General features: G+C 37.6%; 1 protein-coding gene across 1 annotated transcript in view; it reads left to right on the forward strand.

Moving 5' to 3' along the window:
* Positions 1-12,165, forward strand: part of KCNQ1 (potassium voltage-gated channel, KQT-like subfamily, member 1) — a 374,642-nt gene that overhangs the window by 92,458 nt on the left and 270,019 nt on the right. The window contains exons 4-7 of the mRNA XM_009328598.1: positions 1,480-1,606; positions 3,388-3,466; positions 4,430-4,526; positions 5,158-5,298. Coding sequence (XP_009326873.1) covers positions 1,480-1,606; positions 3,388-3,466; positions 4,430-4,526; positions 5,158-5,298 — 444 coding nt within the window. The remainder of the gene's footprint in view (positions 1-1,479; positions 1,607-3,387; positions 3,467-4,429; positions 4,527-5,157; positions 5,299-12,165) is intronic.

Below are 12,165 nucleotides of genomic sequence, written 5' to 3' on the forward strand. Positions count from 1 at the left end.
GAAAGAGTACTGGCTAATGTTCTCCTAGCTTTTCTAGCAGTGTCACAAAGTCTAACTTCAACACTGTAGTGCCCTGAAATGAACAGTTTGTTATGCCATCAGGAGACTGGCATTTTAGAGCCGCGAAAAGTTTATAGCAAAGTCACCTGATGCATAATGGTTTTTTCCCCTCTTTTTGCTGTATACAGACCTATTATTTTACTCAGTACTCAGGGCAATGTCCCATGCATTTTTGAAGCTAATAATATGGCTCCCATTCATCTTGACTGGACTAGGGTTGTGTCCTGGTTATTTCGGTTAATTTAGAAAACAATCATAGGTACCATCTTGAGTCCCATTTGCCAATCTGTTATGAAAAACAGCAGTGAACCCTCCAGAAATGTGAGGAGGCTGGATAAAATGTTGAGTAGCATGTCTTCTCTGCAGTTGCTCTTTATATTAAATCATTCTATGAAATAAGCAGCTCGTTCTCTTAATCTGCATTATCCTGTGTAACTGTGATACCTTATGATTGGTTTCTCTGCTTTATTCTTCCCATATGCCATGTGTTGTGTGTTTTCAATTACAAGCCACTGTTACCATTCCAATTAGTAGATTTTGCTGTTGGCTCTGATAGAGAATGTGGCAAGTTATTAATCAAGTTGGCCAATAAGGAAGTATTGCAGCTCCCTGACACTTGAAGAAACTATGCTGAGTGTGCGGTGCTCAACCAGTCTCTAGAAAAGCAAGGTTTATCTGCACATTGACTAAGTTCCAAATATGACATAATTGTACCTCTGTCTAATCAACAAGAATGTCAGATGTCTTTCACCTGTATCACTTTGTAGGCATTTCCAAAGTCAGACCTTAGCATAGGTCTGTGGTTGACACATAGCGTGATACCAGCAGTGCTTCAGGACTAGACCTCTGTTTCTGCCGAAATCTCTAATTGTTGACAGGAGGATGGGAAAGGCGTGCTTGAGATCTCACTATGTTTTCAGAGCACCTGGAGACTGACATAATGGTAATGGGTACTAGAAATCTTTCTTCAGTTCATGTGAGGTTAAAGGAAGACTGAAAAAGTATAAATAAGTGGGAGGTTAAGCTGATACGGTAAATGGAATGTGAAGCACACCTCTTCCCAAAATGAAATACGCTAGCAAAATACTCATCTTCTGAATACAGACTCTGCTTGTTTTCTTTGGCTCAGTCAGGAAACCTTTTGTTTGAATTAGACCAAGTGAATTGTACAGAATGGTTTTCAGTTTTAGTATGTGTAGACAAGCCAAACTGCATGCAATTAAAGTATTTAAACTTGCTCTTAATCTTTTCTTTCTTCACTTTGACAGGTTTTTCTATATTACTTTAGATCATTTTGGTATAGTTGACATTTTTTTCACCTTCCAAATTTTACATTTTATTTTAGCGTTTCCTAATATATTCTGAAAAAAGATGAAAGACATAGAGTGGAGAATTAATCTAGTTCCCTTTTTCTTTTAGGAAATTGTATTAGTGGTATTCTTTGGAACAGAGTATGTGGTTCGGTTATGGTCAGCAGGATGCCGCAGTAAATACGTTGGAATATGGGGAAGGCTTCGTTTTGCTAGGAAGCCTATTTCAATCATTGGTGAGTATGCACAGCTTGCAAAGTTGACGTAAACAATGAGTAAAACTTGTCCTTGAAAGTTTTGAGAAGTGGAATTTCTGCAGTAGTTGAAGCCAAGTTAGAGCAAGAGCTCTTGTCATTAGCGTTAATGTAGATCTGAATTTCCTTTCAGGAATCCGTGGCACTGTCATTTGAGAACAAACGTAGCTTGGTTTGTTTTTCCAGAAGAGCAGGGTGTTTTCTTTTCACAAGTGATCTGAAGCTTTGCCAGAAATAAGTCTTGGCCATAGTCCTGTCTCCTGTGACCTTGGGATCCCAGACACTGTACAATAGCTACAACTGTATTTTTTTAAAAAATGCTGAATGGCCGCTTCCCCCCCACACCCCCCGTAGCCATTTGAATAATTTATGGAGTTTATTTTGCACTCTAATTGAGCTACATACTGCACGGTGGAGCATGATAGATGCACTGTAGTTACTTTGTCTATCTATTGGATTAAAACATGGTTTTCAGTGATGCATTTGGAACTGGGCACCTGACTTCCCTTGATATTCACTGCAGTTGGCTTCCTAATGTGACTTCAGTGTTCTTAGAAATTACATCCATAGATTCCATATATGTAACAAACCATTTTTTTTTTTAGAATGCTTGTCATGCATTTAACAAATTCACTGAAAGAAACTTAATAATCCAAAATCTATCTGTATTTTGTTAGCCAATATTGAGAAAACTATATAAAGACCCTTGCCCTGAAGCACTTAAAATATAAATGGATTAAACAAACCAGATTTTGGAAGAGGAGTATTATTATAGAAGCTTAGTAATTCTTTTTCTGTGACAGTTTTTTCCAGTACTGAGAAACTTTATCTGTTGTTGAGTAGAGGATATAGTTTTTCATAAACTATCTACAATTTTGCTGAACATAAATTACAAAATTTTGTACCTGGGTATTTTTACAATCATAAAATAGTTTAGTTTAGCTTCTCTGTGCTATATATATATATATATATATAAAAAAAAACCAAACAAACAACTGTATCTCAGGTGTGACTGCAACTATAAAATGGCTTTGACTGCCTCTTTGCCCTCTGTCCACAATCCATTTCTCTTGAGACCTAGAACACTAGGGGTTCTGAAACATCATCCAATTTATTTCAGCTTGGAAAGCAAAACAAAGTTCCACTTTCCCAGATATGTATCAAGAACTATTTCATTCTCCAAAATACAGAGTTCCTTTCCAAAATTAACTAGGCCTGAGGCACAGAGATTTAGAGTACAGTCCTAGGGTAATGACCGACTTAAACTGAATTAGACTCATACACTAATTCAAATTTTTGTCTCCCTTTTAGACCTGGACAGATGAAATAATAGTAAGGCAATTGTCTCATATATGACAGAGGTTTTGGGGTTTATTTCAATGAATAAAATACTGTCTGTAAAACAGCAGAGAAAATAAGATACACAGAAGAGATAATAGGTAGAAACTGCTGGAAGTCCTCATGGGTTATAGCTAATAAGGATTCAGGCTGCTCTGTCTGCTTTACATTAACTCATATCACCCTTGTCATTCATCTAGAATGTGGCCATCTTGGACCCATCCCAGTAAAACCTTTCTGTCATATCACACAATTATATTTTGTTTATATGTTACAATAGAGATGTCGATATGTAAACAAAAAATTTAATTTGGGCTGGCTGTTCACATTGTTAAAGTAATATTGGCATTGGTTCTAGTAACAGTCTTGCGGAAGTATTGCAAGATGCTGCTAACTCATTTTTTCAATGGACTTTTATTTTCCAGACTTAATTGTAGTTGTCGCTTCCATGATAGTTCTTTGTGTGGGCTCTAAAGGTCAAGTCTTTGCAACCTCAGCTATCAGGTAATTATATGCAACAGAAGAAAATAGTGCTGAGTAAGGTGTTTTGTTGGGTTTTTTTTTACCTCCTGTTTCAATTCTTGAAGGAGAAAACGAGTCACTGCTCAGAGTCTTGTAACAGAGCAGATCACCAATCATGTATGGGTGTGAAACAGTGATCCTATTAAGTGTAGGGGAAATAAAATTTTGCGTGTGTTGTCCAGTTGTAATGCATTTATGTCTGGTGGGGATAGAGGTGCACATACCCCCGCCCCCTTTCCCCAACTAGGTGGGTTCTACCCAAATCCTGTTTTAGTTTCTTGGCTCAGTTTTGTAGCAACTCTTTCATGTTTCATGTCTCTGATGTCTTCAAGCTGCTTCTTCATAAAACGCCTGGGGTTAGTGGTTGTGAATTCCTGACGGACTGAATCCACTTTGTGCTCAGGAAGGTCATACCACTTGGTTTTCTTGAATGAGAGGGTGCATGGCAGTGTACTGTGCTCTCTGCACTAGCTGCAGCGATGCTCTAGGATTGCAGTGACTCTCATAAAAAGAATATTTTAAAATATTATTGGACTGTCTAGTTCAGATTGCCTATGAAATTCCTCAAAGGTGAGGAATTCAGATCTTTAGTTAGCTGTTTCTGTATGTTGTTTCCCATCCTGGCGAGCAGGTCAAATATGAGTTGATGAATGATTTCTAGAGCATTCACAGTTTTTGTCCAAAATTCCTGACTCCTTGAGTTATCTTTACTAGCCATGTGTACAAAGGTCTGTCCTCTTGTGCAATCTCCCCATGCTGTCTTCATACCAAACAAGATGAAAGACGGGTGAATGGAGTGAAAAGAGACAGGCTGCTAAGTCTGACATAAAATACTATGTCTCTCTCTTAAAACGGTCCTTTGGAAGAGGCAGACTTCCCCTCTCCACCTCTATTTCTTCTCTTGTATCTTTAAGTCTCTTCATTCATTTAAAAATTGTGTTCCAGGGGCATCCGTTTTCTGCAGATTTTACGAATGCTGCATGTTGACCGTCAGGGTGGTACATGGAGGCTGCTGGGATCAGTAGTGTTCATACACAGACAAGTAAGTTTGAGTACTCTGAGGAATGGCATAATAATTGATGCAAAAGTCCTTATATTCAGAACAGCACGTGTACTGACATGCTGATGATGTCAAATATATTTAGGGTGGAGGCAGGCAGTCATTTGTTTTAACCAGGTATGGTTGTTCTGCCTTGTTCAAGGGACAAAAAGTTCCTAAAAGATTAAAAATATTCACCTCTACTTTGGTAAACTTTTGACTTGTAGTTGGACTTAAGCACAGAAAATCAGACTTCTGAAAAGTAGTCTGAATATTTCTAAACATATGTATCTAAATTCCAAAGTTGTTTTGAATGTGGCACTGTCTGAAAAAATTACCCAACTACTTTTTGGTGACCAAAAGGTTAATGAGTCACGCTTGCAAGTGAGGAGGTTGTTTTGACTCTGTGTTTGAAATGTGCATGCTGCACCAAGTCATTAGCTATGGTGTAAATTCTTTCACCGTTGAGTTCAGTGGATTTTTGTTAATTTGCACAGCCAACGGTTGGTGTCAATGTTTATTAATTGCTGAAATTACATTCTTCTGTTCCAATTATCTTCTAAAAAACATAAGTGACTGGTAATTTAAGTGTCTCAATAATATCATAATACAGTTGTTTTGATTTTCTTTGCAGGAATTGATAACTACACTGTACATTGGATTTCTGGGCCTGATTTTTTCCTCTTATTTTGTGTACCTGGCTGAAAAAGATGCTGTAAATGATTCTGGAGAAACAGAGTTTGGCAGCTATGCAGATGCCCTGTGGTGGGGAGTAGTAAGTATAGCAATTTCTCATGTACTAAAAGTAGTTAACACCTTCAAATGTGGAGTAAAGTTCAAACAAGCATGGAGTAAGAACAGCACTTTGAAATGGCCTCTTATTGCTTCAATGCACTTTCTGGTTTTATAATTCTATGAAACTAAGAAAATACTATAGATGATCAGTAGTTTTATTTGGTGTTTATAGTTTTATGTGATCTGAAGTGATCAAATTATGTATACAAGATGTAGAAACATCTATTCTTATTTCTTTATCCCGTCTTCCCTTCTGTTATAGTGATTACTTCTTGCTACCTTTCTCATGGTAGGGTTCAACCTTCTAAGGTGGTTAGAGTCTTGCTAAATCAGGGCTAGTGTGTGTGGTTTTTGTTGTTTGGGGTTTTTATCTGCTTTAATTGTATGTAGCTTAATAAAACAAACTGTCATCATTAAGTGCTATAGATCTTTAAAATGCATAGGCATCGCTAATGATTCCATGCTTGCGATTTCAAAATGTGCTATTCTTCTAGAGTCTTCTCTTTGCTATTTTAAATTAAAAGGCATTGTTTCTTTTTTTGTTAAAAAAGAGACTACTAGTAAGTTTTATGTACAAGAACGATAGGACTAGCACCTCTGTTTCACTAATAAAACATATTTTTTTAAGAAATATTTTTAATAAACCTCTGCGTGTGTGTGCTTATGTAGTCTTCTCTCTACAAACAGTACCACTTGCTGTTTCAGGAAGGAAAGATCTATTGATGAGCAAGTCTATTGCAGGTCTCCTGGTGCTGAAATGCGTATGTAGCCTTTTTTGAATACAACAGGTTTTGTTTAGGTTGCTACTAAGATCTGCTGCGGAATTCTTTCCTCTTGCTGTCTGCCATGGTTAAATACAGCCTCTCTTAGGATCAGAAAACTTGCTGTGTAGCACAAGGAAGTTGCTTTCTGGCAAGTAGCTTTTTCAATGCTTTCATGTCATCACAGCGTTCTTATTTTCCAGTACAGCAGTCAAATGACTGGGTAATTAACAGTGGCAGATGTAGCTGCGTTTAAAAACACATGCTGTCATTGGCTTTGGCATTAAAAATTGAGTATATGACAGACCAGATTGGCCTACTGAAAATACAGTAAAACCTTCCATAGAAGCAATATGATCTGTCAGGATATTGAAATATTCTTTCAGGGAATCATTGCTCAGTTAATAGGCATGCCGGTTATTTTGTCTTCCTAATTACAATAAAATTCTTTAATCAATAAGTTTAATTATGATAATATTCTTTTTCTGTTATAACTTTTATTATGTCGCAGCATGGCACTTGAAGTGTGAGACTGCATTCAGCAAACCCATAATGTAATTTCTTTAATATTAAAAATAGCGTTTAGTGTCCTTGTTCTGCTCTAAATGCAGAAGCTATACTTCTGCTAACTGCTAAAAGGATTTAGCAAAACAAAACTGAAATGGATTCAGGTCCGTCCATTTCTGGTGTTTTGAGACTGTAATATTCTTCATGCTTTCTGCTAGGAAAAAGCCCTGTAAAGTTAGGACAATAACTGGGACGTCATTAAGTATCAGAATGCTTCCTAACGAAGGTCTCAAACTCATACAAAAACCTTCTCAAAGTGTTAGGTCTCAAAAGTTTTGGTTATGTTTTTGCCAGAATTTTCAGAATTGCTTAAACGCCACAAATTCTGGTCACTGAAAACCTGTCTCGGTCTGCATTGAAGTGGACACGCAGAAGAGGATAATTCACAGCTTCTGTCTCAAACACCATCATAGATACATGATCTGCCTGGCAACGTAACTGATCTCACTTCTCTGAAAGTGCACTTACTTTACGTAGTAGAGAATACTTCTAAAAGAAAAGAACTTGATTACGTTTTCACACCCCCTTTCTTACTCTACAACATTGCACTTTTTTGGTTATCTCAGTGTATGTCTACATTGCTAAACAAGTTCTTTGGGTAGCAGCAATCGAATATGTAGCATAGCATAAAGTAAACCATATTAAAATGTCTGTGTTACCACAACTAAACTGCATCTGGAATTGGGTACTTTTATACTACTGTGCTTTGCTGACTATAGACATACCCATAGGGTGCAGAACTTTTAATTAAATGTTCTTCATTGTCATTGTTGTTATTTATAAACCTATATTGCTTTTCCATTTCCATATGTAAATTGGCCTCCTGGGCTTTATTTGAATTTCCTTGAGAACTCTGGGCTATAGCTATTCACCATTCCAGTTTATGGGCTTCTAAGGTTACCTTGTGGCACAGAGTAAAAATTTGTCTGTATTATTGCTGGTTTTGAATGCAGCGCATAAATAATTCTGCCAATGGCTGCATATCTGTATGTCTTTCAAAAGACAAGTTTAATATTTGTAAGTAAAATACAGGTAACATGATGCATCTTTCAGCTCCCCAGTGCAAATATTCAAAATTAGTCTCCTTTTGTCATCCTTCATGTCCAGACTAACAGTCTTAAAAACCTAGTATAGATTCTGGACAATAAAAACAAGAATTTAAAAAAAAAAAGCTAAAAAAATAAAAAATAAGATGATAAATTTCTCACCAAATCTGTCAAAGATGACCACCTTCAGGGAATGTTATCGGCTCACTGTCTCTGGGTTTTTTTGTGTGGTTTGTGTTTGTTTGTTTGCAGTGGGTTTTTTTGGTGTTCCCCCCCTTAAGCATTAAATTCAGTCATGCCTCAGGCAGACTGAGGGGAGCTCTTCTGTTCTTTTGATAGCCACTGAATGATACACAATTTCCAACCCTCACATCTGAACAAACATCCTTCAGGAAAACCATTATGTGGATTGTGCTAACAGTCTCTTTGATCGTGAACACTATTTGCCACAAGCAATTATTGAATATAGCCATGCATGGATATTACACTGTGCCTGTTCCTTTGAATTTGTTTGAATTGTATTGAGCAATTGTCTGCAAGTACCAGCTTTAGTTAAGAGTTTCTTGTTCCTTTAATTCATCTATACATGTTTTCTCATCAAGGACCGAATTCAACAGAACATTGTTAAGTTTGCTTACTTCTAAGCATACATAAAAACATGTTCCTATTTAGCGAAGCGTATCAGTATGTGCTTAATGTAAATTGAAAATCAAAATTGTGGGAAAGCTTTGCTGAAAAATTGCAGGAAATACCACTTGAAACTACATGTGCATAGAACTTTTGCTAAATTAGAACAGTTCTGATTTAATTTATAAATAGTTGAACATAAATATTGAAAAAATGCTACATAAAAGGGATCTGTGCTTTTCAGAACCCTCCCCCCCCCCCCCCCTCCAAAAAAAAAGCCCCCCCCCCTTCTAAATTAAAAAAGCTGTTGAGGACACTGTACACTGACTTCAATGTTAGACAGAAGGCAACACTTCATTTTTATTCTTTGTGGTTTACAAGTAAAGAATACCAACTATAGGCCTGTTATATCCTTTTTTTTTCTTTTTTTTTTTTAATTTTTGGGATGAAGTGTTTGGGGTTTTTGAGGGAGTTGGTTATTTTAAGAATTTTTGGAGCAGGGGTTGGAAGATGTAAGGGTTAGTATTTTTAAATGCTTTTTACATGCAATCTCTGCATCTTGCAACTGCCTTCTCAGCTTTATCTCCATGAGCAGTTCCAACTACATTTTGTTCTCATTTAATGAAGATCTGTGGGGTAGATGTGGAGAAACCTTTTAAAATTCTTACTTACAAAGTACAGAAGCAGATATTCCTACATCTGCAGAACACTCTTGGGACTTATTTTCTTAATTCCCGAATCTTTAAACATCTATCAAAAGATATCAAGGAGCTAGGAAAAAAATTATATCTAGAAGAATCCAGAAATTTTCAACAGTTGTTTTCCATTTGATGAAACAAAAGTAAAGTATTTCAAAATATAGATAATTTTCTATGTCAGGATCTAGAAAAAATAATTATAATTAAGGAATTTAGCTTTCATTTAAATTTCAATAATTAGCACAAATTGTGCTCCTGTTGAAATGGGTCTGTAGGAGGCTGAAACTAACTTCACTCTGATTTTTTTTCCCCTGTCATATGGCTAGAATTATCCTCATAGGAATATGTTTTAAAACTTCCCTCCTAAGATATTTGGCTACCTTGTATATGCTTAAGCAGTCTTTTTTTTCCGTTGTTGTACCTAGATAATGCTGTTTCTTTTCAGTATAATTACTATACTTTGTGAGGTGTAATATAGTACTAATACTGAACGGAAAATAAATAGCTGCAGAATTTCCATGAACAGTTCAGAAATTGCAGTCAGACTCTCTGCATATGTTGATAACTTTCCCCAGCACTTCCTTCAATATCACACTGAGATATAGAGGGTACCACAACTGGCTGCTTTTTCTGAGACTTTTTGTACAGAAGTGGTTGGTTGAGCAAGGTCTAGATAAGAGAAACTCCTCTACTATGGATTATACCTATATGTGCTCAAGTTCAACGCTGGTGAGATCAAGTCCAATGGGCAGAGCTGGCTGTTGACTTTGCCAGCAGTGTGACTGAGGGTGGCCAGCAGACCTCCCACCACTTCCCATTCATTTGATCAGTAAGCAGAGAAGGGCTGGCATACTGCAGCCTCCCAAAGAAAGTGGGCATCGCTGTACTGTAAAACCTGAACAACTGACGATGGATTAATTATCAGGCCAGGATACAAAGCTGCTGGATCTCCTATGAGTTTTATTGCTTGTGTCCACGTATATGTTTACTACTGAGTTCAGATCTAAAATTGTCTGTTCACTCCAAGTAAAAATGATCATAATAATGATCAAATAACCATCTTCCTGGGAGGTTTTAGGTCTTTTTGCTGGACTATGTTTTCCTAATTTAGTTACCTTTGTGTTTTGGTAGGGGTGCTTGGGGGGCGGGGGGGGAAGCTCAGATGAACCCCAACACTTTGCCTATATCTTCACTAATAATGAACAATTCTCCCTGTTTTTATGCAAGTTTATGTCCTGTATCTTGTCATCCTTGAGAACTACTGTCAGGATGATCCAGGGGATGAATAGACTATTTTACAAGAGCAAGTGAAAACAGCCTTTATTTGTAAGGCTAAACACACTGAGAAAGGGATTCAGTGGCCTTTGGAGCGTGCTGTGTTGCAGGTGTGTGTACTGCAGGAGTGAGGGGACAGAAGAGGGGACGGGGATAAACTGCGGCCATGAAATGGTGGAACAGAAAAACAAAGCTGGAAACCCATCTTTCAGAAATGAAGACAGGAGCCTCCAAGAATGTCTGGTACTGTCAAAAGCATGAGGTTCCGGAATAACGTCCCAACAGGAACAGTGATGGGAAAGCCAATTAGTTTTTAGATGGTGCTGCATTTTCAAGAGGTAGTGAATGAGATGACATAATGTGGCTGACTTGAACTAGCCAGAAAGTGGGAATAGCAACCAGAAAATCTCTTCAACCCTTGCATTCTTACTGACTTGGTTAAAGCTGCTGTAGTCCCTTTTTTCATTGCACAGAACAGACTTTGCAAATTTAGGTGAGCTCAATGCTCCAACTTAATTTTAATCAGGTTTTTCTTTTTTAAGACTCTTCTAGTTTTATCTCTGAGATATCACAAGTGGAGATGTTTAGTTTGGGCCACTATTTGATTAGGAGGTTTAGAGTGGCCAGTAATTTGGTCGGAACTGATTGATGGCTGAAAATGACACCTTGAGGAGGTATTAAACTAAGATCCAAGAGCGATGGCTAGGCAGCACTGAGTATCTATTATTTGAAAGACATGGCACTGAAGTTAATATATTCTGTTTGTTGTGTTTGCAATTGGATGTGTAGTTCCATTTTATTTCATATTCTAAGTTATTAGAAGTGTTTCAGTGTCCTTCAGATGTGGTTGTGTCTTAGTTATGTACTTCAACTGCATCAGTAATGATGGTGTGAGCCTGCAATGATAACTGTATGAAAATGACTTAGAAATTTTAAGAAGAAAAATAATCTAAACATCCCATTTAAATGTTTGTAATAGTAGTGACCGGGAAGTCCTTTCTTCAGCTTTGGATTACAACTTTAATTCCAGTGTATCAAAACATTTGTGTCCTGTAGAACATAGTCTCTTAACTTGTTCATCTGAAAGATGTAACTTGAATCTTCTCAGAGTGCTGCAATGCACATAGAGGTGATTGGGAGCAGAAAGTGAAATTTCTGTTGTGTGGATTGGTTCTTATTGCTAACATCCTGTCCTGGTTTCGGCTGGGATAGAGTTAATTTTCTTCCTAGTAGCTGGTACAGTGCTGTGTTTTGGATTTAGTAGGAGAATAATGTTGATAACACACTGATGGTTTAGTTGTTGCTAAGTAGTGCTTACACTAGTCAAGGACTTTCAGCTTCTCATGCCCTGCCAGAGAGAAGCTGGGAGGGGGCACAGCCAGGACAGCTGACCCAAACTGGCCAAGGGATATTCCATACCATGTGACGTCATGCTCAGTATATAAACTGGGGGGAGTTGGCTGGGGGGGGGGGACCCCTGCTCGGGGACTGGCTGGGGGTTGGGGGGGGGGGGGGGGGGGAAGTTATTGTTATTTTCCCTTCCTCTTCTGTCCTATTAAACTGTCTTTATCTCAACCCATGAATTTTACTTTTTTTTCCCCCCGATTCTCTCCCCCATCCCACTGTGGGGGCCAGGGAGTGAGCAAAGGACTGTGTTGTGTTTAGCTGCCTGCAGGGTTAAACCACAACACATCCTTATATGCACAAGGAAGAAAAGTATTGTCATTTGGAAAAGAATTCAAAATATCGAAAGATCACTAGGGGTTTTTTTTAGCTTTATACAGATTGCATACTTCACAGTAAAATAAAAGCATGAGTGTCTAATCTGTTTGTACTTGTGCTGCATGGATTTCAGCAACTTAGAAAGATTCTA

The sequence above is a fragment of the Pygoscelis adeliae genome, unplaced genomic scaffold (assembly GCF_000699105.1).
Source record: "Pygoscelis adeliae isolate BGI_AS28 unplaced genomic scaffold, ASM69910v1 Scaffold166, whole genome shotgun sequence".
Lineage (NCBI taxonomy): Eukaryota > Metazoa > Chordata > Aves > Sphenisciformes > Spheniscidae > Pygoscelis > Pygoscelis adeliae.